Genomic DNA, 23,839 nt, shown 5'->3' on the forward strand with positions numbered 1-23,839 from the left:
TAAGTTTCACAAGTTAACATGAATGAATGGATAGATGAATAGATATTAAATCTGATATTGGTTGATCAGCTAGATAAGTAGCGATTTAAGTTTTAAGTAGGTGGATTATTGATTAATCCTAACAGATTGGCAAGTTAAAAGCCTCTGACAAGGTCACTTTTAACAGGGTGGGAAGGATCTTTAGCAAGATCTGAAGTCAATTCCTTTAACCAGGTGGCTCATTAATTTGAGTTAGAAAATCTTTTCACGAGGTTAATCCTAATAGGGTAAAACTCCTAATAGGGCTAGAGATAAATCCCTTGATTAGGTGACTCCTAACAAGGTCTATTCTTAACCGAACATTATTGTAAGCAACTAACAAACCCAAGCCTTTAACATGACACATTTCAGAAGAGTGCAAAATACTTGTGGGTATCAATTTCAGCTGTGGTTTTTCCCTATAACCAAGGGTTTTCAAAATTAAAATCTTTTGTTATTGTGTTGTGTAAATGGTTTTATAATTTGTTTTATAGATGGTTTTATAAATTGTTTTATGGTTAAGTTTCACAAGTTAACATGAATGGATGAGTAAATGAATAGATGTTGAAACTGATATTGGTTGGTTAGTTTTATAAGTAGTGATTTAACTTTAAAATAGGAGGATTATTGATTCAGCCCCCACCCTCCCCCGCCTAATAATTCCTTGAGATGTACTCTAATGAATTCTTCTCTGTGAGGGAGAAGTTTGAGGTGTGATCTCTTGTTAGTGAATTATTCTCTTTGAGGGAGAAGCTTGAGGTGCAATCCCTTCCTAATAAATTCTTCTTTCTGAGGTATAAGTTTGAGGTGCAATCTTTGTTAATGCATTCTTCTTTGTTAGAGAAACTTAAGGTATAAGCCCTTGTAGCATTTTTCTTGAAGACAGAGAAATTTGAGGTGTCTACTCTTGTAGTGCATTTATTTGCGAGAAATTGAGGTGTTTGCCCTTGTAGTGCATTTCTCTGAGACAAAGAAATTGAGGTGTTAGCCCTTGTAGTACATTTTCTATGAGACAAAGAAATTGAGGTGTCATCCATTGTAGTGCATTTCTCTAAGATGAAGAAATTGAGGTGTAATCCCTTGTTGTGCATTTCCCTAAATCGGATAAATTGAGGTGTCACCCCTCAGTTTGAGGTGTCAACGCTCGTAGTGCATTTCTCTGAGGCAAATAAATTGAGGTATCAACCCTCATAATGCATTTCTCTTTGAGAGAGACTAGAGGCGTAAGCCCTTATTATCACCCTCTAATACGGTTAATAGTGGATGTCATGTGTGTGATGCCATGATAACACTACACAAGAGAATCCGTGGTGACTTTCTTGTACTTGTGTGTTCTCCCTTTGGATGAGCCATGATGAATATCATTGTAAGGTGGCAATCTCACAATGGACACATGCATCTTACCATCATTGTGAGGTGACAATCTCACAATGATGATTGGCATCTCATAATTAATATTGTGGTGGATGTTACTTCTGGAGATATCTATAAGCATAGCCATAACAGTGGATATAACATGAAGTCATATTTGTGGATAAGTTGTAATGGTTGATATCACAAGAGGTGATATCTTTTCACATATAGATGTGGCCATTATGGTCGATCATTATAATAAGGTGATATAACTTGTTAATGGTAAGTAGGATTCCTTCCTATCTAAGATCGAGTGTTGATTTTATTGTAGTTGTGGTCAAAATCCACAAGCTAACATAGATATCACAATGGTTGCAATTATATATTATTATTATTAGATAATATAAAAATAGTGTTATATAAAATAGAATTGTTATATTTTATGATAATGTAGTAATATTATATTATATTAATAATATATCAATTTTCCACTTTGAAGAGTGGCGTTCCTTGGTGAAAAGTTACCTCTCTCTCTTTCTCACACACACACACATGCATACGTAATGAGATGTGCGATCTCATTCAAGACACGATAATAACAATTGAATAAATACACAAATCAATATATTATAGTGCTAAGGGGAGATTGATATATCGTCTATGGTTAGGAGGGGTATAAGAGTTATTGCTTGTAGATAATTGAGCAAACCCTAGAAAAACAACGCATTATGGGAGTTGAAGAATTTATATTGTATGGTTGGCTGAGAGTTCTTGAAGCATGAAGTTCTGAGGCTTAGGTGGTAAAACAGTCTTAGTTGAGAGCTTTGGAAGATTGAGGTTTTTAGGTTTTGCTGGTGAAATTGTCATGGCTGAGAGATCTCAAAGCTTGAAGTCTTGGGGTTTTGGTGCAAGGATGATAGGGAAAGGGAAGCAATTCCAATTACCTAACAACTTGCCAAGAGTACACACAGAAGCAACCACATGTTTAGCAATGAATGAACTTTTCTCATGAATCAAGTACTGATTGATTAAACAACTCGCATGATAAAATATACTTTCAAACACCCAACATGCCCAGCTGTGAGGCCTTTCAGGTTGCGGCCAATACAATGAATTACAATATCAAAGCTTGAAGCTTGCAATCTTGAGACTTTCTTCACCCTTCTAGCTACCTACCTCCTTAAAACTTACTTCCCTACATTTAATCCAAGTTCTTATATAGCCAATAAGACCACAAGTCGGCCTTTAGGCATTAAATTAGGAAGCAGGTCCTTGGGGAGATAACAAAAGAACTAACGAATGATCAAAATAGAATCCACGATCTTAAGGATAGGTCCATATGTGATCCAAGAGATGTCCTTTAATTGCACAAGACGCCTCGTCATCATAGGAAACTGCGTTGAAAGAAATTCCACAATGGGCTGCATGAAACAAAAATGAAAAGCAAGCTGAGAAAGAGGCATGTAACTCCAAGCACAAAAAACATTGAATTTTGTGCACTTAGGGTAAGAATCACCAATGGGTCCACAATAAGATGCCAACTGTGCACAACTTGAAACCACGAGCAGCAACAACTACTCCACGAACAACAAACGGGTACAAAAAACAAAGCAATATTTTTGGTTGATGCAAGATTGCTTATTGACCCAAGATGCTTCTACATCAGGTTTTGGTGGTGAACCTATCTTGGTTGAGAGTTCTAAAAGCTTGAAGTTGCAGCTATCCACCCTAGCCTTTGGTTGTGAGATCAAATTTGTAAAGTCTCCATGAAAGACAAATTTGTAGATTTGTAAATAATAAAGTATCAATAATTGATGATTGGAATGATTCCAAATAAGGCGATTAATTTTGAAGCCATTATTGGGGGTGATTGAGGTTGATTAGTTTCTCAATGTATTTGCAATAAATTGTATTCTTGAAACATGTGTATCCGATGTTTTCTATTAGATAATATGGCTGGAGTTAATGATAACTTGTTGGTGTAGTTTGACAAACCTTAAAGAGTTCAGTCCAATTGTGTAGCAAGAGTTGCACAATGGGAACAACAGGGAACAAGAGAGAGATATGCGAGATCAACCTTCTTTGTATCAGAACTTCAATTAAAATGGGCCTGCAACAGGCAGTCATATATGCCAGACAAACATATTTGAATATGAATAAAATTCCTATTGGCATCCTTCAATTGGATACCTACTTGATGTTCCAATACTACTTACTTCTATTGATGCTTAGAGAGATTGATTACAAGCCTTATAAAGGCATCACACCACGCAGGTCAACCGAGAACATATTGCATTCTCCAAGAATCAGGAAAATGTTTTACAATATAGGGCAAAATGTAAATTACACAGATCTCATCACCTAAGCCTTGAAATCCGTTGTGATCCAAGAAAAGTCCACACATGATACAAGAACATTGAGATACACACTAACACGATTTTCCGATCAGGAAATTGCTTCGCAAGATTAAAAGACACAAATTAGTCGAGAAACTGTGAAGTACATCAATGACCTGATAAGAATTCATCATAACTCGAATGCAACAAATTCAAATAAGGGAAATGATCCTAGCCTTGTAACAACTAACTCAAAGAATTGAAGGATCATTACAAGAAACACTACAACTGTATAGATAAGAAACTAAGAGCAAACAAAGTACAAACATATTTTTGGTTGATGCAAGATTGCCAAGAATTCAAGATGTTCCTACATCAGACACCTAGGGTTATTGTAAAGCGAGTCTCTCACTTTGGTGCTAGAGGAAAATCAAATGATTCACCTCAGCCTATGAAGTCTGTAAAGAATCTTCAATTGTTTTGTATTTCCATTTCACTAGATGCTCGTTATACTATTTACCTCTTGTACTTCTACCAGCTTTGCTATCCAAAAGCTCTTCTATCCCATTTAGACCCTTCTTAGGATACTGTTGTTGAATATCTGATTCGTCATTTGAACTCAAATCAGCTTCATGATACTCATTTAAATCTGCAACATTAAATATGGGTAACATAGCCATATCTGGTAAGTCAACTTTATAAGCATTCCCTACATCAAACTTCCACAAGAGCCTACTAGGTCCAAACTTTCTCATCCTCAACTAGCTATAAGTATCAATAAGAAATCTCCCTCTCTTCAATAAACCATTACTTCATTTTCCCACTTCAGATTACTTATGTCTCCTTTCCTTATTTGCCTTCTTATACTTTTGATTCATCCTTTCCAAATGTTGTCTTACTTCCTCATGTATAGACTTCATAAGCTCTTGAAACTCTTCTACTTCTGCACTTCCTTTATCCCCATGACTCGGCTCCCTTAATTCTGCTATTAGAACTCATTCCTACGACTAACTCAAATGTTGTCTTCCTTGTACTTCAATTCACTAAATTATTATATGCAAATTCTTCTTGAGCTACAATCAGATCTCAATTACCATACTTGTCTCTAACCAAACAACATAATAAGATCCTTAAAATCTTCTTCACAACCTCAATTTGTCCATTTACCTATGGATGAAATGTAGAACTAAACTTCATATCAGTCTTTATCTTCCTCCAAAGTGACCTCTAGAAGTAACCAACAAACTTACTATATATGTCTGAAACAATATTCCTTGGTAACCTATGCAATCTCACAACCTCTCTAAAAGAAAATCAACTCCATGTATTGCATTTGTGGTCTTCTTACAAGATATGAAATATGACATTTTGGAAAACCTATCCACTATCACACACACACACACATATATATGTATGTATGTATGTATATAATCATTGCCTCTCTGTGTTTTAGGTAACTCCAAGATGAAATGTAGGCTAATGTCATCCCATAGTCTACTAGGTATAGGTAAAGGTTTATATAATCCCACATTCTAACTACGACCCTTAACAACTTGACAAACTCTGCAACTCTGGACAAATTTCCTGACGTCCTTATAAATTTGGGGCCAATGATACCTTTTACTTTCCAAACTCATTGTCTAGTCAATACCAAAGTGTCCAACTAATCCTCCACAATGCTTTTCCTTAATTAGGTTTGTAACATCCCCTTTTTTCTTGGTCTTAATTAACAACTAACAAACTCATAGAAAATCAGTTATTACTTCGTTTCTTAGGAAGACAGTTATATCATTCATGTTCATGTGAATAAGATTTATCGTTAAAATCAGTTAGACAAAATTTCTTAACTAAGAACTTTAAACACCATCAAGGAATTCAATTTAAATAATAATATCCATGTACCTTGGAATTTGAATCGATAAATCAAACTAGGGATGCTTCTACAACCACTAGGTTAGTCCACAAATACCACTATAACATTATCACAAAACGACTTCCATCCAGTATTGTTAATTCAAATTCAAATGACAATTATCATTAAATACCACTATATAAAATTAGGGCATCATTTACCACTGTAAACATTAGGGCATTGATTACCATTAGATCTTTTAGGGCTTCTGGTACCATTGTATCACTTAGGGCTTCCAATACTACTGATTCAAATAGGGCTTCCGATACCACAGGTTCAATTAGGGCTTCCGATACCATTGATTCAAATAGGGCTTCCGATACCACTGATTCAACTAGGGCTTCTGATACTGCTGTATCATTTAAGGTTCCAGTTACCACTGAATCAGTTAGGGCTTCCGATTCCTTTCCATCCAATTACTTAACTGTTGCAAGAATTTCAGATTAGGAGATATGCTCATATAAATGGAAGTTTGTTATGTCAATTTATCTGATAAATCTATCCTTCGCATCTAAGTGTAAAATAATTGTAACAATGAAATAATTCAATTAATCTTACCTTCTCATATATAAAAGTGATAATACCTATTTTGCAATTGAATGTATATCTTATCTTTGTCTGACACACCTCCGACAACTTATGGAGAGATGAAACATTGTAAGGGGCTTAACCACCCAACCTCAGACCAAATCTTATCCCCACACGATCTCTAACGAGAAAGGCCCTCCCTACCTGGAATTGGCAGGGATCATCTTGCCATCCATTGGGCATTCTGGTATGAAACACACTATAGTGACTCGGCAGTAGGAGATCACAATATCAGAAATATGCATGAGCTATTAATTACTCATTACTTAAATATTCATATTTGATTTCAAAATTGGTTCTTGCAGTTTAACTCCACCTCTTCACCTTTCATGGCTTTTTGCCAGTGAATCCTAGGTGCTTGAAGATTTTGATTGTTTTGTTATCATTTATACCTCTCGATTTCAATTTCTGGAGCAAGCTAGAAAGTAATGTTGCATATTACCTAAAATATTTAACTTAAATTTATGGTGTATGTTGTGGGCAGAGGGAACGAAGTGGGGTGTGCAATCTATCCAACGTTGCACATTATAGAAGTACAGGAAGGAAAATTTGCAGCAGTGTCTAATCGGAGGAACTGGTTAATAAATGGATAATGGTTTCATGCAGTTCTAAGCTGTGAATGAGATTACTAGAATGATGTGGACATTTGTACATGTAAATAAATTGGAGATGAATATAGAGCTTGAAATTGTAGAAAGGATATGAAATGAATAAGGCACAAACCAGTTTGCCAAGAGTAATTATTTTGGCAAGTAACCAATTGGGAGCATCCAAACCGCCACATATTTCAAACTTCATATCTTCCCCTTAACCCTTGCCTCTTTGAAGTGTAGGACGGGATTGGGAATTATGGCAAAGTTGGGATTGTATCTTGAATGTCTTTCCCCTGCATCAAGGCAGTCAGATTAATATATAAAAACATCCGACTTCCAAACTCCTTCCATATTAAGGAACGGGCCATGACTTCTTGGCTCCCATCCGTTACAAGATAATAAACTATTCAAATTCCAAGATGACCATTCAAATACATCATAAATTCAAATTTAAAGATAAGAAAAGTAGAAAAAGTTGGAAGAGAAGTTGGAAAGATTTGAAAAACAATTTGAATTGCCAAATATTAAATTTATTAAAAGAAAGAATATTAAAATGGAAAGAATAGAGTTGGAAGATAATAATTCCATTATTATTAAAATTCAAATGTTATTATATTTCAAATATTATTATTATCTTATATTTATAAGTGTACATGCAAACATCACTTTGTTAAATTATTAAAATATAATGATGCCAAATCATTTTTATATTTATATGCACGTATATAAATACTTATTAAAATAATATGATGAAAGATAAATTAATATCCTTTGAGATATGTTTTATATTTTAACTCAATTATTTTAATTAAATTAATTATTTAAATAACTCATGCGGTTCCACAAATGTATCCTGTTTCAAGTTGTTAGATCCTCTACCCATCTGCCCAGTGATCGTGATGCTCCTGCCTAATTCTTTTTTGACAATGCTTCCACCCCCTTCGACATGTTTCCTGCAAGGAAATTCCCCACAGTTAAATTATATTATCATTATGAATTATTTAATCATAATTAATCATAACGGTTAACCATCTTCTCAATTCCATGAATTCGTGATTAACAATCAACTAGCATGTTATCTTCACTTGAAATCATAATGACTAACTATCTTACCATTTTGCTAGATTATAACAAATTAAACTGCCAACTGACTTCATGTGAACCTCAATGGCTATATTTCAATTTAGGTCAAAAATTGGGATGTAACAAGGTCAAAAATTGGGATGTAACAAGGTTCTTCTTCATTATACTCCTTGGTATGCACAATTGGACTGCCTTTAACAATTTATCATCTTGAATGAAATAATCTAACCATTTGCTCTAATCAATTACAATAGGTCCTCTACAAGCCTTCCATGGTTCTGCAAAATCAATCATACAAGTCTTCAATTCATCAAATCCAAGCACTTTCATTCGCATCTCTGTCTAAAAACTCCTACTCAATGCATCAACTACCTTATTTGATTGATCACTCCTATGCTTCAACACAAATGTGTAACTTTGCAAGAACTCAACCCATCTCATATGTCTTTGATTCAATTTCCCTTGACTACTGCAATATTGCAGTGCTTTATGATCAGTGTACAACATAGATTCCTTAGTTAACAAGTAATGTCTCTAGTTCTTCAAAGCTTGAATTATGACACAGAACTCTTGATCATAAAGTGAATACCTTTTCTTTGCATCATCAACTTTTCACTGAACTAAGCAACAAGTCTACCTTCTTGACTCAATACTACTCCAATTGCATTTACACTTGCATCACAATCCACTTGAAATATTTTCCTAAAATCAGGCAAGTCTAAAACAGGCTGGTCACCTTTTGTTTCAACAGCTCAAAACTCCTTCATGCTCCATTTGTTTACGTTAACTCCTTATCACCTCTCATGGTTACTGTCATAGGACTACAAACTGAACCAAATTTCCTGATAAATTTCCTATATAAACTAGCCAATCCATGAAAATATCTTACCTCTCCAATATTCTCTAGTGATAGGCCACTCAACATTTGCTTTCACTTTCTCAGTAACCACCTTTAGACCTTCTGAAATTAAGTACACTAACAGAAGAACATTTTTTAATATTGATTAACAACTTCTCCACCCTCAATCTCTGCAACATTTTTCTTAGATGCAACAAATGATCCTCTCTTGTCTTACTAAAAATGATAATGTCATCCAGGTACACAAGCACAAACTTGCCTAAGAACTTCTTCAATATCTCAATCATTGAACTCATAAATTTACTAAGTGTAGTGGTCAAACCAAAAGGCATTACCAATCACTCATACAAACTTTCATTTGTTTTGAATGCAGTTTTCCATTCATCATCTTTTGTAATTCTAATCTGATGATTTGATGATACCCGCACTTCAAATCAGTCTTGGTAAAATACTTAGCTCCACAACAGTTCATAATATTATCCATCCTTGGTAAAGGAAATCTATACTTTACTTTGATCTTGTTGATTGCTCCAGAATTCGTAAACGTTCTCCATTCTTCTTCAGTGCTAACACAATAGGAGTTGCACAAGGACTCAAACTTTCTCTGATTAGACCCTTCAACAATTCTTGCACTTGCCCATTCAATTCTTCATTGTTTGCAAGTGTCATACGGTGTGGTGCTTTGTTTGCTAAACTTGCTCCAAGGATTAGATCTATGCAATGACTTATACTTCTTACAAGTGGTAATCCATCAGGGACGTTATCAATATTATGTTTTCATACCAATCTTAAATCGGGGATTTTAGGAATCAAAGCATAACACATACTTCCACCATTTAAACCATCCAAGAATTTCCTACTTTCAAACAAGCATACTCCAACAGTAATACAGTTCTCATTCTTAGGATTTTTTTATCAAAGATAACAATACTTGCCTCATACCATTCGCTATTATGGTATACATATTTCTTCTAGCATCATGTAATGCTTGCCTATCATACTACCATGGTCTACCCAACAAGATATGACATACATCCATTGGCATAATATCACAAAGAACTTCATCATGATAAGATCCAATCTTCAATTTCACATACATTGTTCACTTACCAGATCCTTATGGTCATCCCTAGTCCAAGCAATTTGATAAGGTTTTGGGTGCTTCAACCTTGGTAACTGCAACTTGTTCATCAACTCCTCTGAGGCTAGGTTGTCTAAACTACCACTGTCAATGATTACTCTGCAACATTTACCTTCCACCTAATCACCTGTTACTGATCTGGCTCTTCATTCTTGTTCCTAAATAAGAACTTTTTGAGCATTGTTGTCGCTTATCTTTGGCTTCTAATACTCTGTGCAGGGTCTATATCCACTTACTGAGTGCTGGTACAACTTCTATATGACTGCTATAAGCATGAAATAGCTGCTACAACTCCATATGTCAATCCAGAGAAACCCAACATGTTTAATTGAAATTTCCTGATTTTTAGTTATATGAAGGTTCAAGCTTCAATGCAAGAGTCAGAAATAGTTGCTCCAAAATTTGAAGAACACAAGCATATGCCTTATCTAATCATGAAATCATGCAATGTTCCACCCCAAATCCAAACCAATTTTCTGCACTTGATGTCTTTGAATAATATTGTCAAACAATTTCCATGCATGTATTGTATGAAGTTCTCGGTATTTGTTTGTGATACCTTATCTCTTCTTGCTGGCTTTTGTAGTAACCAAATTAAAAGAACATTCGTTCAATTAAATATAAATGACAAACCTTAAGACTAGAGAGCTGGAAGTTGATATCAAGGCTGGTAGTCATTGCATATGCTGCTGTTGGAGATGAGACAGGTCTGAAAATGTTTGATAAGATGTGCAGCTCTGCAATTATTCGTGTGTGGGCGAACAGCAGTAGAAACCCCTTCCAATTCATGTAGAATTATATCCAAAGGTAATCAACAATATCACACTTAGCTCTATTTGACACCTTCAAAATACAAAGAAATTGACAATTAAGGGTAACTAGGGATAGATACGAATTGGATCCGTGGATTTGTGAAAAAATAAATTCCTATTATGATTCATATGTGTGTGTACAAAAGCATAAAAGAATATGCAATGAGAGAAAACTTAGAGCGGAATAGAGAGCAAATGAGAGGTGAAATATATTTGGATGTCGAACAAAAGGGTTGTGGTAGGGTTACAAGGCAAAAAATATATTAAAAAAGTCATATTAAATAATTTGGACCCACTTAAAACCTTGGCCTGCCCGTGGACCCTCGCTGATTCGTGCCGGATCCTTGAGGGTTTGTGCCGATCCGGGCAGGATTCTTGTTTTACATAGTGGATTTGTCCAGAATTGCAGGCCTGCCAATCCGGACGAATCGATTGTGTAAAACAAGGATCCTGCCTGGATCAACACGAATCCGGGCACAAATTTAAATCCGGATCAGACTCAGAACCGAATCTGGTAACTAGGGATAATAACTTCGCAGTCACACCCAGCACTAGTAGTGGCACTGAAACAAAGGCAGCCATTAATCTGAGCCCCTCTCATGCACCACTAGAAACTCACCGTTCACATCAGTATTCTGGTACTGTTCACATCACTGTAGCAAGTACGAAGTCACTGTAACAACACCATAAAAGTCTTGGATTCTCCAATTTCATAAACCTTGAAATTTGTCCCAAAGAGCTTCACAAAATTTGCCTGTCAAATCCTCCAAAGGGATTTTCAGTTGAAATCTCCGATAATTTGAAAATGAAGCATAATTCTGAATGAATCTACACCAGAGATGGAGTTAGGCTTTTACAACCCACCAAACCCAACGGTTTCCGTCCTAGGGCTTGCTAAAAATCCAGAAGCTCTCCGAGCTCTTCCAAGAAAAATAAAAAATAAAATATGAACCAAGCATGCTTGAAAGTGAGCATAATTTAAGTTTATTGATAAATAAATTAAAAATTACAAAGAGTTTAAAACCTCTGTTGTCGATATTAATAATTACCATTGACAATCTATGATTCGTTACTGACTCACTTTAAATAGTAAGCATGCCAAAACTGCATCTGGACACCTCAGATGAACCTGCAGTGAGAACTGCCTAGGCCAAATGGCCTCAAAGTCCCTTAAATGTCCTGGTTAGCCTACAAGACCATGGAAAAATAGGCTAATGACAAACTCATACCAATTGTGCTAGAAAGGGGACATTACAATTAAAGGGACAGTAAAATGCATTGCTTCCTCCTTGGCAGAGTTGCAATGCATACAATCAATGTTGATTATTGAACAATTGAGAGAAAGGCTATTTGTACGAAACATAATATATCCAGAACTTAGCAGTCAAAACTCTTGTAGCTTAACCAGAGGAGATATAATCTGATTCTCTTGATCTTGAGATCAAGTTGAAAAGGCCTCTATCAAGTGTTCTTTGAAAAATGAATCTGCCTGGTCAGCACAAGCATTTTTTATCTGGATAAGAAATTTCCTAATGTTCCTCCCACTCCTCACACTCTTCTGCTAGGAATGTCTCAACCGCTACTTTTTTGCACAGTTTGCCATAAAAATCTGCAGCCTTGTTGCTCTCCCTGGAAATGTGTCTGTAGTAAAATCTTGGAGATTGTCCAACTCAGGACTGATAAGATTGACCCAATTGATCTCCAATTTTTAGAGAACCTTTTTCTAATTGACTTGATATAAATCAAGTGAGCTACCTTTAATATCTACCACCTTTATGTTTTTTCTGGAAACTTAAACTTCAAATCATGAAAGAGGGTTGCCATTTCAGGCTCTTTGTTAGTACCAGACTGAAGTTCTGAAAAAGCCTAGATGAGGGTTCTCTCCTCATCTCTGATTATGCATCTGTGCTAGAAATCCTGGGATTACCTCCTGAAGAATGTTTAAATACTTCTAAAATTTCTAGTTTATAATTATGTATTTCAGATTTTACATGTTTGAATATATAATTAGTTTTATTGTATATATTCTCTGAAATACTCTTTTTTAAAAGATGAGATACTTGTCAACCTTACTAATACAAAACTATAATGTTCTGTGACAATTGAAATTAATTCTCAGTTTTTACTATAACATATTTTAATATTTATGATTTTCATATATTTCATATATGAGGCAAACCCAAAGAAAAATTATATTTGTTAGTTTTAGTGATCTCTGATAGATAAAACTATTTCAGTAAATATGGATAACAATAGATACTCTTACTTGAATAACTTTTGTGCAGAGTTGTCCTTCAAATAATGGTGATCTCGAATTGCTGAGATGCAGAATCTCCTTCACTGTATATTGCTGATAACACAGACTGTAGAATGAATATAATGATAGTCTTCCAAATTAGATTGCAGAGAAGAATCCTGAGAAACTATTCTGCAAGGTTAATATGCAGATCGCTGGGTCTGTGATGCCTTAGATTGATGACATTCCCATCGGTCTGCACATTGTATATATTTGGCCACGTAGGGTCATGCCTCTACGGAGGCACAACTAACTAATGTTAGTTTAAACCAAACCAACATAATCGGTAGTAAGACTCCCGATGGCATAAGATGTTCGTTGATAATCTTAAACAAGATATTGCCTGCTGATTGTAATACCAATCATCTAATATAAGTTAAGACGATTATCTAAACATGTATATATATGTAAATAACATCAATGACTGTTATTAGATAAACCTGATATAGATTCGCACATTGTCGGATGAACAATATTACTTCTACAGAGGCTATACATCAACACTCCCTCTTAGCAAAGGAGAAGTAATACACCTTCAGAATAGAATATCTGAATACTTTATTTGATCTTAACACTCTGAACTAGTGACTAGTCAAATAATTAAAATCACCATGCTATGAACACTATCATAACATATATTATGATCTCTAATTGTCCAGAACAATATCTAGAGTAAACATAATGAATACGTTGTCTATGATCTCTAATTGTCCGAAACAATATCTAGAGATGTCCATGATAACAGGCCTATCATTTGCAAGATTGTCACCTTACAAATGATTACCTTTTGAATATATATGTCTATGAAAGATCATCACCTTTCATTACATATCTGATGCGACCAAACAACAATAGAAGCATAAACTCACATGAATTAAAAATTTAAATTCAATATTCAATATTACAAATTAATCATACCAAGTTTTTCTCTGAAGTATTTCAACTTCACTTTAGCAAGAGGCTTAGTAAAGATATTTGTTGTTTGCTCATTAGTACTGATGTACTCCAGTTGAATGATTCCTCGATTCACCATATCTCTAATGTAGTGGTAAGGAATTTCAATATGTTTGGAACGATTTTGGAAAACTGAATTAGTTGAAAGCTTGATGCAACTTTGATTATCACAATGAATCACAGTGGGCTTCAAAGGTCTTTTGAACAAATTTACTAACAACTTCCATAACCATACTGCTTCTCTAGCACCCAAGGAAGATGCAATGTATTCTGCTTCGGTAGAACTTAATGCAACTGAAGGCTGTTTTCTGCTGAACCAAGAAACCATTCCAAATCTGACATTAAAGCAACATCTAGAAGTACTTTTACGTTCAGTAGGACTGCCTGCCCAACCGTAATCAGAATATTCATGAAGTTCGATGTTGACTTTATCATATTTGATTCCGATGCCAATAGTAAGTACCCTTTATATATCTCAAAATTTATTTAGCTGCATGTAGATGTATCTTTTTTGATGCACACATAAACTGGCTCAAGGTGTTAGTAGCATAGCATATGTTAGGACGAGTATTCATCAAATCCATTAAAGACCCAATGATCTGCCTGTAGTAAGTAGAATCTGTAGGTTCTGATTTGATTATATCATCCTTCAACTTGTGTAGATTGACTTCCATAGGAGTAGAAGCTGGTTTACATTCCATCATTCCAAATTTTGTTAAAATGTCGACTGTATATTTTTCTTGATTCAAAAAAATATAGTTATCCTGTTGCCAGACTTCCAACCCAAGAAAGTAGTGAAGAAGACTTAAATCTTTCATTTCAAATTCTGCTGTGAGTTCTTGTTTGCATTTCTTTATGAGATGTTCTTCACCTGTTATTAACAAATCATCAACATATAACATAAGAATAATCATATCATCACCATCTATTTTGAAGTATAAGTTAGGATCAGCTTCATTTTTGGAATATCCTAACTTCATTAGATAGTTGTCTATCCTTTCATACCATGCTCTGGGAGCTTGTTTGAGACCATATAGAGCTTTCTTTAATTTATAAACGTGAGTTTTGCTGTTATGAGTACTGAATCCTTTTGGTTGCTTGATATAAATTTCTTCAATTTTGCCATTTAGGAATGCTATTTTGACATCCTTTTGATGAACCTTCCATCCCTTGGATGTTGCAATAGCCAAGATGGTTCTAACTGAAGTATATCTGGCAACTGGTGCAAATGTTTCTTCATTATCAATGCCTTCTTTCTGTGAGAAACCCTGTGCTACAAATCTGACTTTTTACTTTTCAATGCTGCCATCGGATGCATGCTTAATTTTAAACAAACATTTTGAAGAAACAACTGATTTGTTTTTAGGTCTTGGTACAACATCCCATACATCATTTTTTAGTAAGGAGTTATATTCTTCAATCATTGCTTCTTTCCAAGACTAATTTGAAAGTGCTTCTTTAACACTTTGAAGGTTCAAATTTTATAAGTTCAGTTAGTAATGCAACATAACATGATTGATTTCTCGTTCTTTTACTTTCTCTAATCACTTCATTAGGTTCAACCTGATTTTCTTCTATCATTTTCCTAGCCCAAAGTGGCCTCTTTTTATTTTTGATATAATTAGAATCTTCATGATTAGATGTAGTGGAAGAGGATGGTTGAATATCATTCTCCCTCTCAATTTCTGCTTGGTGATTTTCATCTATTTCAGGAATAGTTTCAGTCATAGATTCATCACTGTTTCTAGAAATATTAAACGCGATATCTTCTTCAAATTTCACATCTCTACTAATCTCAATTGTTCTTTGACTTGGAATGAAGACCCTATAACCTTTTGTTGTTTCACTATATCCAATAAGTATCCCTTTCTTTCCAGATGGTTCTAGTTTTGTTTTTTTCTCTTTAGGAATGTGGATATAAATAGGATATCCAAATATTCTTAGATGACTTAGATTTGGTTTAGTGCCTGTAAATACTTTTTCAGGAGTGGTGTTCTCTAATACTGAGTGTGGACATCTGTTTTGAATGTAGACTGTAGTGTTAGATGCTTCAGCCCGAAAGGAAGTATGAAAGTTTTGATTGTGCATCATTGCTCTGGAAGATTCAACAATTGATCTATTTTTACGTTCTGCAACTCCATTCTGTTGAGGATTATATCATACATAAAACTCCCTCTTAATTCCAACAGCAATGCAAAAGTTTTTAAAAGTTTCGGAGATGTATTCACCTCCATTGTTTGACCTTAGTATTCTTATTTTCTGTCCTGACTAATTTTCAACTAGGGCTTTGAATTCTTTGAATTTTGATAATACATCAGTTGATTCTTTTTGTTTCAGAAAGTTGATCCAGGTTTTTCTAGAGTAATCATCAATAAAAATTACATAAAAGAAGCACCCGTTAAGAGAAGGTATAGACATAGGACTACAAAAGTCAGTGTGAATCAATTCAAGAATGAATTTTGATTTGTGAATGCTTTTAGGAAATGATTGCTTAGTATTTTTGCCTAAAACACATCCTTTGCAAATACCTAAGTGATTAGTTTTGAGACTAGGTAAAACTTTTTACAATTTTTTCTATGGATGATAATGCATGATAGTGAAAGTGACTTAGCCTCCTATGCCAAATTTCAGTGGAATTTAAAGTTTCATGACTAAGAGCTAAGTTTTGATTATTACAAAGTTTATATAGACTTCCATTTCTAAATCCGATGGAAATGACTTTCTTGATATTAGAGTTCTTTGGCCAAAATAGGACTTTATCCTCTTGAAAAGTGATTCTAAATTCTTGATCAGCATGACCAGAAATAAAGACTAGGTTTCTTTTTATTCCTAGTACATATAAAACATTTTTGAGTTGGAGAGTAATTTTTGAATTTAGGTAAATTGAATAGGAACCAATGCCTTTGATAAGATGAGTAGAGTTATCTCCAATGGTAACTTCTTCTAAGGATTGTTCTGAGAAAGTTTCAAATTTGTCTTTAAAACCGGTGATGTGCCGAGATGCTCTACTGTCTATGATCCAAGTGTTGTGGTTTGAGTTTAATTCACTTGAAAGAGCTAAGTAAAAAGCATAGTTTTTTCTTTCTTTTTTCTCTACTTCCTCTCCTTTGATTTTTGCTAAGGCTGCTTGAATTCTCTTCTTTTTAGGGCATAAGTTATGGGAGTGACCAAGTTTATCACATTTGAAACGTCTAACTTTAGACCAATCACGTTGCTTATATGATTTGTTAGATTCTCTTTTGTTATGTTTGAATTTTCTTTTCTTGTTTGAATTTACATGGAGTGCTTGAATGTCCCCCTCTTGAGTTGGACTTAGTCCTCTTGAGACTAATCTCGATTCTTCTTGTGTGCATTCATTCTTTAATAAATCAAATTTAGGGAGTTCGGGTCGAGAGCTTAAACCTCGAATAAATGTTTCCAAAGATAGAGGAAGACCTCTTAGTGCTATCATCTTAAGTTTTTTGTCATAAACTCGATTTTCCATTATTGCAAGTTGATTTTTTACTTCTGAAATCCTTAGAAAGTATGATGTAATAGATTCTCCATTTTTCATCTTTATATATAGTAGATCTTGTTTTAGCCTTTAGGGTTAATAATCTACTAGTATTGTTGATTTGAAATGTATCTTTTATAGTGGAGAACATCTCAAATGCAGTCTTGAGACTAAATATGGATGAAAGAATATGATCTTTTACAAAATCTATTATAATTTTCATTGCTTTGTTATTGTGTCTTTTCCATGTTACTTTCTCTGGATCATTTTTAGGCATGGATATATTTGTTTCAATATACTCTTCTAATTCCATTTCTCTTAATATTATCATCTCTAATTTTCCATGATGAAAAATTCGATGCACCCTCAAGCCTATCTTCTAGCCTTACATGATTCACCATTTTGATTTAAGAATATAATTTAACTTTTGTAAATCTGAGACTTTAGATTTAATTGTGAGTAATAGATTTTCTTATCAGAATGGCACTGATACCATGTTAGTTTTAGTGATCTCTGATAGATAAAACTATTACAATAAATATGGATAACAATAGATACTCTTACTTGAATAACTGTAGTGCAAAGTTGTCCTTCAAATAATGGTGATTTTAAATTGCTGAGATGCAGAATCTCCTTCACTGTATATTGCTGATAACACAGACTGTAGAATGAATATAATCATCGTCTTCCAAATGAGATTGCAGAGAAGAATTCTGAGAAAATATTCTGCAAGGTTAACATGCAGATAGCTGGGTCTGTGATGCCTTAGATTGATGACATTCCCATAGGTCTGCACATTGTATATATATAGGTAAGTGAAGAGTCATGTCTCATAGAGTCATGCTCATGCCTCTACGGAGGCACAACTAACTAATGTTAGTTTAAACCAAACCAACATAATCGGTAGTAAGACTCCCGATGGCATAAGATGTCCATCGATAATCTTAAACAACATATTGCCTGCCAATAGTAATACCAATCATCTAATACAAGTTAAGACGATTATCTAAACATGTATATATATGTAAATAACATCAATCACTGTTATTAGATAAATCTGATATAGATTCGCACATTGTCTAATGAACAATATTTCTTCTACAGAGGCTATACATCAACAATATCTCTTCTTTTATTTGGCATAAAGGGAAACCCATATCCTGTGTGAGCACTGCTACATCATATGTGCCTTGCTTTACTTATAAGAAAAACTATGAATCTCTATGCATCCAGGCCAAAAAATGCATCATGCAGTTACTAAAGTTATAGTAGGTAAATCTGTGTTGGATGGTGTGCTAGGATTACCACTAGGTAGAGAGCATAGTTTGGAGAGTCAGCCCTGGGAGAGTACTCCATGCCCAAAATTTTCAACTCGGCAAAAACCCGGCAACTTAGCAAGTAGTAAAAGTTAAAATTTTTAAACAGTACATTTCTTTTGAAAAATTCAATAACAAAAAATATTAAATGAAAAATTGAAATCTTAAAAGAGAAAATGTTTAGTTTAATAGCAAAAAGAAAAAAGAAAAAGTGAAAAATGCATTTTAAACCAACATTTTACCTGCATTGATATTTTTAAGCACATTTCTTTGTCTTTAGAAACACGAAAGTTATCTTGTGAAAATTCGCCTAGCAAAAAAATTAGTACTCCACAACTTTAAGAGTACTCACAGAGTTTGCAAACTATGGTAGACAGTATCTCCTTTCTGACTAATATAGTAAATTCAAATCTGACAAGTTCCCTTTGTCCATCTCGATTCTCACCCTGCTTAAGAACAGGTAGCCAATGACAACCTGCACTTGGCAAGCGCTGTAACTCTCTGCTTCATTGATGATTTCTTACATGTCAGCTTACCATTTTAACTCAAGTAAATGTTTGTTTAGAATTGTTTTATGGATACTTTTTAGTTGGTCACTTCATTTTTCTTGTGTTTTCAGGGTTCGTTTTCACTATGGTCATCCAGATGTATTTGATAGACTCTTCCACCTGACAAGAGGTGGGATAAGTAAAGCTTCAAAAATTATCAATTTAAGTGAGGACATATTTGCAGGTAAGCATTTTGTTCTATTTAGTAATTTACTTGTCCCACTTCCTGTAGCTTAGGTAAAGATCTAGGTTTCTGGGAGTTTAACATAACCTTTTGAACAGAGATGCACGGGCACATAACAGTATCTTTTGGTCTGCAGGATTCAATTCTACCCTACGACAAGGAAATGTAACTCATCATGAATACATGCAAGTTGGTAAAGGTCGCGATGTGGGGCTTAATCAAATATCACTGTTTGAGGCAAAGGTAGCATGTGGAAATGGTGAACAGACCTTGAGTCGTGATATTTATCGGCTAGGACATCGGTTTGACTTCTTTCGAATGATGTCCTGCTATTTCACTACGGTTGGATATTACTTCAGTACTCTGGTATGGATTTATCGCATTCTATCTTGTTTGATAGAGGTTGCTTCTCTTATTTGATAGCTTATAATAGTTTTACACACCAAATTAGATATTAAGAGACGAGTATATGCCTTGTTGCATCTGAGCAATGTTTCTTATATAAATGACAAAATTCGTCTGGCTTTAATATTGCAGGTGACTGTTCTTACGGTATATGTTTTTCTATATGGTCGTTTATATCTGGTTTTAAGTGGACTTGAAGCCAGGATGTTGCATGAAGCTTCTGTAGAACACAATGCTTCCTTACAAGCAGCCCTTGCGTCACAGTCTTTTGTTCAGCTGGGTGTCTTGATGGCCTTGCCAATGCTGATGGAAATTGGTTTAGAACGAGGGTTTCGTACTGCATTAAGTGATTTTATTATTATGCAGCTGCAACTGTGCTCCGTTTTCTTTACTTTTTCACTTGGTACAAGAACACATTACTATGGACGGACATTACTTCATGGAGGAGCCAAATACAGAGCTACTGGACGGGGATTTGTTGTTTTTCATGCCAAGTTCGCAGAAAACTATCGATTCTACTCACGCAGTCACTTTGTCAAAGGAATTGAGTTGCTGATGCTTTTGATTGTATATAACGTCTATGGCCAATCATACCATAACACTGTCTCATATCTCTTAATAACTTTTTCCATGTGGTTTATGGTTGTGTCATGGCTTTTTGCGCCTTTTCTGTTTAATCCTTCTGGATTTGAATGGCAAAAGATTGTAGATGACTGGACAGATTGGAACAAATGGATAAACAATCGTGGAGGAATTGGTGTAGCACTAGAAAAAAGTTGGGAATCATGGTGGGAGGAGGAACAGGACCATCTCAAGTATTCAGGCTTTCAGGGGCGAATGTGGGAGATAATCTTATCTCTTAGATTTTTCCTTTACCAATATGGATTGGTTTACCACCTTAATATTGCACACGAGAATCGTAGCTTTCTGGTATTGTTTCCACATTGACTCGTATGTTTCAATGTCACACTTTTTTTCTTTGACTGGGAATTGAAAAGCAACTTCTTTTCAGCTCTAATGTTTATTTTAATCCCCAATTCTCAGGTCTATGGACTATCTTGGCTTGTTGTTGGAGTTCTCCTCTTGGTCTTGAAGGTAGTCAATCCTGTTACTTACCATTTTCTGCGACTTCGTAATTTATACAAATTAATTCTGCGATAATGTCCCGCCTTTATTCATTTATATGCTTTCTCTGTTTATGGATACAAATTGCTTGGTAGCTAGACAGCTTTTGGTGTTGTCAAATTGGAAACCTGACTTACATTTATTATGCCGATTCTGGTAATCACAGACTGTATCTATGGGAAGGAGGAGGTTCAGCGCAGAATTTCAGCTTATGTTCCGGCTGCTGAAAGGGCTTCTTTTCATTGGATTCATGTCAGTTCTCACCATTCTCTTTGTTGTATGCGGGTTGACATTAGCAGACCTATCCGCATGTGTCCTTGCATTCATGCCCTCTGGATGGGGTATGCTCCAGGTAGCAGTCACTCAATGATTCATCTTTACTTTCTTTGATTTGTCCTGCTTTTCATAGGAACGGAAGCCTATTATTTATGCATGGGCTCACTTCAATTTTCCTTCTATCTAGATTGGACTAGCCTGCAGGCCCCTCATTCAACACCTGGGAATGTGGGACTCTGTTCGTGCCCTTGCTCGAGGTTATGAATATGTGATTGGACTGCTGATTTTTGCACCAGTTGCCATATTAGCCTGGTTTCCTTTCGTATCGGAATTCCAAACCCGTTTACTGTTCAACCAGGCCTTCAGCAGAGGGTTACAAATATCGCGTATTCTTGCTGGGAGGAAAAAAGACTGGTCTTCCACAAACTGAGAAAGAAATATACTTATGTCGGCACGGTTCTTCAACATGGTGGAACATATATTTGTAAAAAGTTGAAATTAGGTTTTAAAATAGTATTGGTGCCAGGGGTCGGATTTGACGGCTGAATCTGTCCGTCAATCAAATTTTTTTCTCACAAATTGTTTTATAGATGTTAAATATTTTGTTTTAGATATCTAATCTCATTTATAATTTTATTACTCAAATTCTTCCTTTTCATATAAAACAAGTTTTTCTTTTAATTTTAGCGCTGATATACATAGATCATGGTAATTGTGCATAAATTACAACCTTTCAACGTTTACCCTTTTTAATCAACTTATTAATATTCATAATTTTCACTTATTTCAACTTCTTATTAATGTTCATAATTTTATTAAAGCTTACTGAATAGATGGTCAAGCAATTAGTTCTATAAGCTTCACATTTAATCAATTGTTAAATTCTTGTATAATTTAAATGTACATTTATAGTAAAGCATGGTTTTATTTTTATGGAAATGAAGTTCTAGGTAAACAAAATCATTTATTCCATATACTATTAGTTGTTAAATATTATTAATTGTGATTATTATTATTTATGATATTGTGCGTTTAGTTTTACATTTAAAAAAAATTGTAAGTTTTGAAACTTTAAAAAGGCTAACAAGAGGTTGACCCGTATACAACCACAAATTAAAGGCATTAAAAGATAAAACAATAAAGAGACAAGTGTGCAAAAAAGAACATGCCACCAATAATTGAACAACAACAAAGCATATGTTATCAAAAACAAAATAAGTACACTTAGTACAAAGGCTAGAAGCCTTCCACAAGGGTGGGAAGGCCACACTCTCATTATAAGTGGAGAGGCGCATAGTTGAGAAGATTAATTCTTATTGCACCATCAGAGAATTGTCCAGACAATATTATCCTTAGGATCCCCAATAAAAGAGACTTTGTTTGGGTACTTGTCATCACCTTGAATAGAGTGTTGAGAGAGTTGTATAGTGGTAACATAATCTTGGAGTTGATCAGGAGTAGAGGTGGAAGGTGAGGAATGGTCCACATAGCTAGAGGGTGTCACATGAGTAATAGCAGGAACATCACCCAAATTTGAAGTAGGAGCAAGATCGCATATTAACAATATGAGAAATATCTAAATTTGTATTAGGAGAACCACCCAAAATTGTAGTAAGAGCCTCCTCATTAAAATCAACTTCCGGGGAGCCACTAAAAGTAGAATTGAAAGTTCAAACATGAAATGAATCTCATTTGCATCCTTCCACTAAGTAGGAGCACCTTTGTGACACAAAAAAGAAGTGTGTAGCCATATGCCTAGCAAAGAAACATTGTGGTCATCAACTTGAAGGGCCCTGAAAAAATGTTGGAGTCTAAGGCCTCTCCCCAAGCATGAGTACCACACGCCCCACAAGTGGTATAGAGTCTTCTTGAACCAAAATGCAGGTGAAAGTAGAGTGTTCCATTGTTGTTTTAGCTTCATCCACCTTCAAGAAATGAACAATAAAGATTCCAGTGGCCTCAAAGAAAGACATTTTCTAAAATTGGAGAGGAAGATTTGTAAGATGAACCCATACCAAGTGCTTATTGAGTGGTCCAATAAGAGGGTTGAAGGAGATTGTCCACAGTTTGGCAAGGAGAGTGATTCTTGCAAATATACAATTTGCTTAATACCAAATCACAATTTTTAGACTAAGAAAATGTAGAATTAGAAAACTCTTTTGCATAAGGGAAAAACTCAATGTTACCAAGTCGCCAAGAATTGTTTGCTCAATAATGAATAATTGGAGTGTGGTACAGACCAATAAATCTTCAAGCCAACCCACGACATTGGTAGAAATCCACATTATACATCACATTTGGGCCACACAACACCATAAAATAGGCATTGACATAAGCAATATGTTGAGCTTTCACCTTTGGAGGAATAATAAAATGAAATTTAGCAACACAGGCCTAACTTTGTCTATTGGTAGCAATAGATTTGAGGGGGGAACCCCATCCTTACCAAAGGTAGATATCCCCCCATCTCTACTGCTAGGAACGACAATATCTTCCGCCAACCCAAGCCAACGTAAGTGCAACACCCAACACAATGAGCTTAAGTAT

At 34.9% G+C, this 23,839-nt stretch overlaps 1 protein-coding gene across 1 annotated transcript in view; it reads left to right on the forward strand.

Moving 5' to 3' along the window:
- LOC149578586 (callose synthase 3-like) overlaps positions 1 to 21,973 on the forward strand; it is a 111,047-nt gene extending 89,074 nt beyond the window's left edge. Inside the window, exons 37-42 of the mRNA XM_089830012.1 lie at positions 19,374 to 19,486; positions 19,623 to 19,852; positions 20,024 to 20,821; positions 20,936 to 20,986; positions 21,183 to 21,368; positions 21,480 to 21,973. Of these exons, the coding sequence (XP_089686138.1) occupies positions 19,374 to 19,486; positions 19,623 to 19,852; positions 20,024 to 20,821; positions 20,936 to 20,986; positions 21,183 to 21,368; positions 21,480 to 21,722 (1,621 nt within the window). The 3' untranslated portion in view covers positions 21,723 to 21,973. The remainder of the gene's footprint in view (positions 1 to 19,373; positions 19,487 to 19,622; positions 19,853 to 20,023; positions 20,822 to 20,935; positions 20,987 to 21,182; positions 21,369 to 21,479) is intronic.
- Positions 21,974 to 23,839: the final 1,866 nt, after the last annotated feature.

This window comes from Cupressus sempervirens, chromosome 1, assembly GCF_028749045.1.
Source record: "Cupressus sempervirens isolate cs-2001-9-10 chromosome 1, ASM2874904v1, whole genome shotgun sequence".
Lineage (NCBI taxonomy): Eukaryota > Viridiplantae > Streptophyta > Pinopsida > Cupressales > Cupressaceae > Cupressus > Cupressus sempervirens.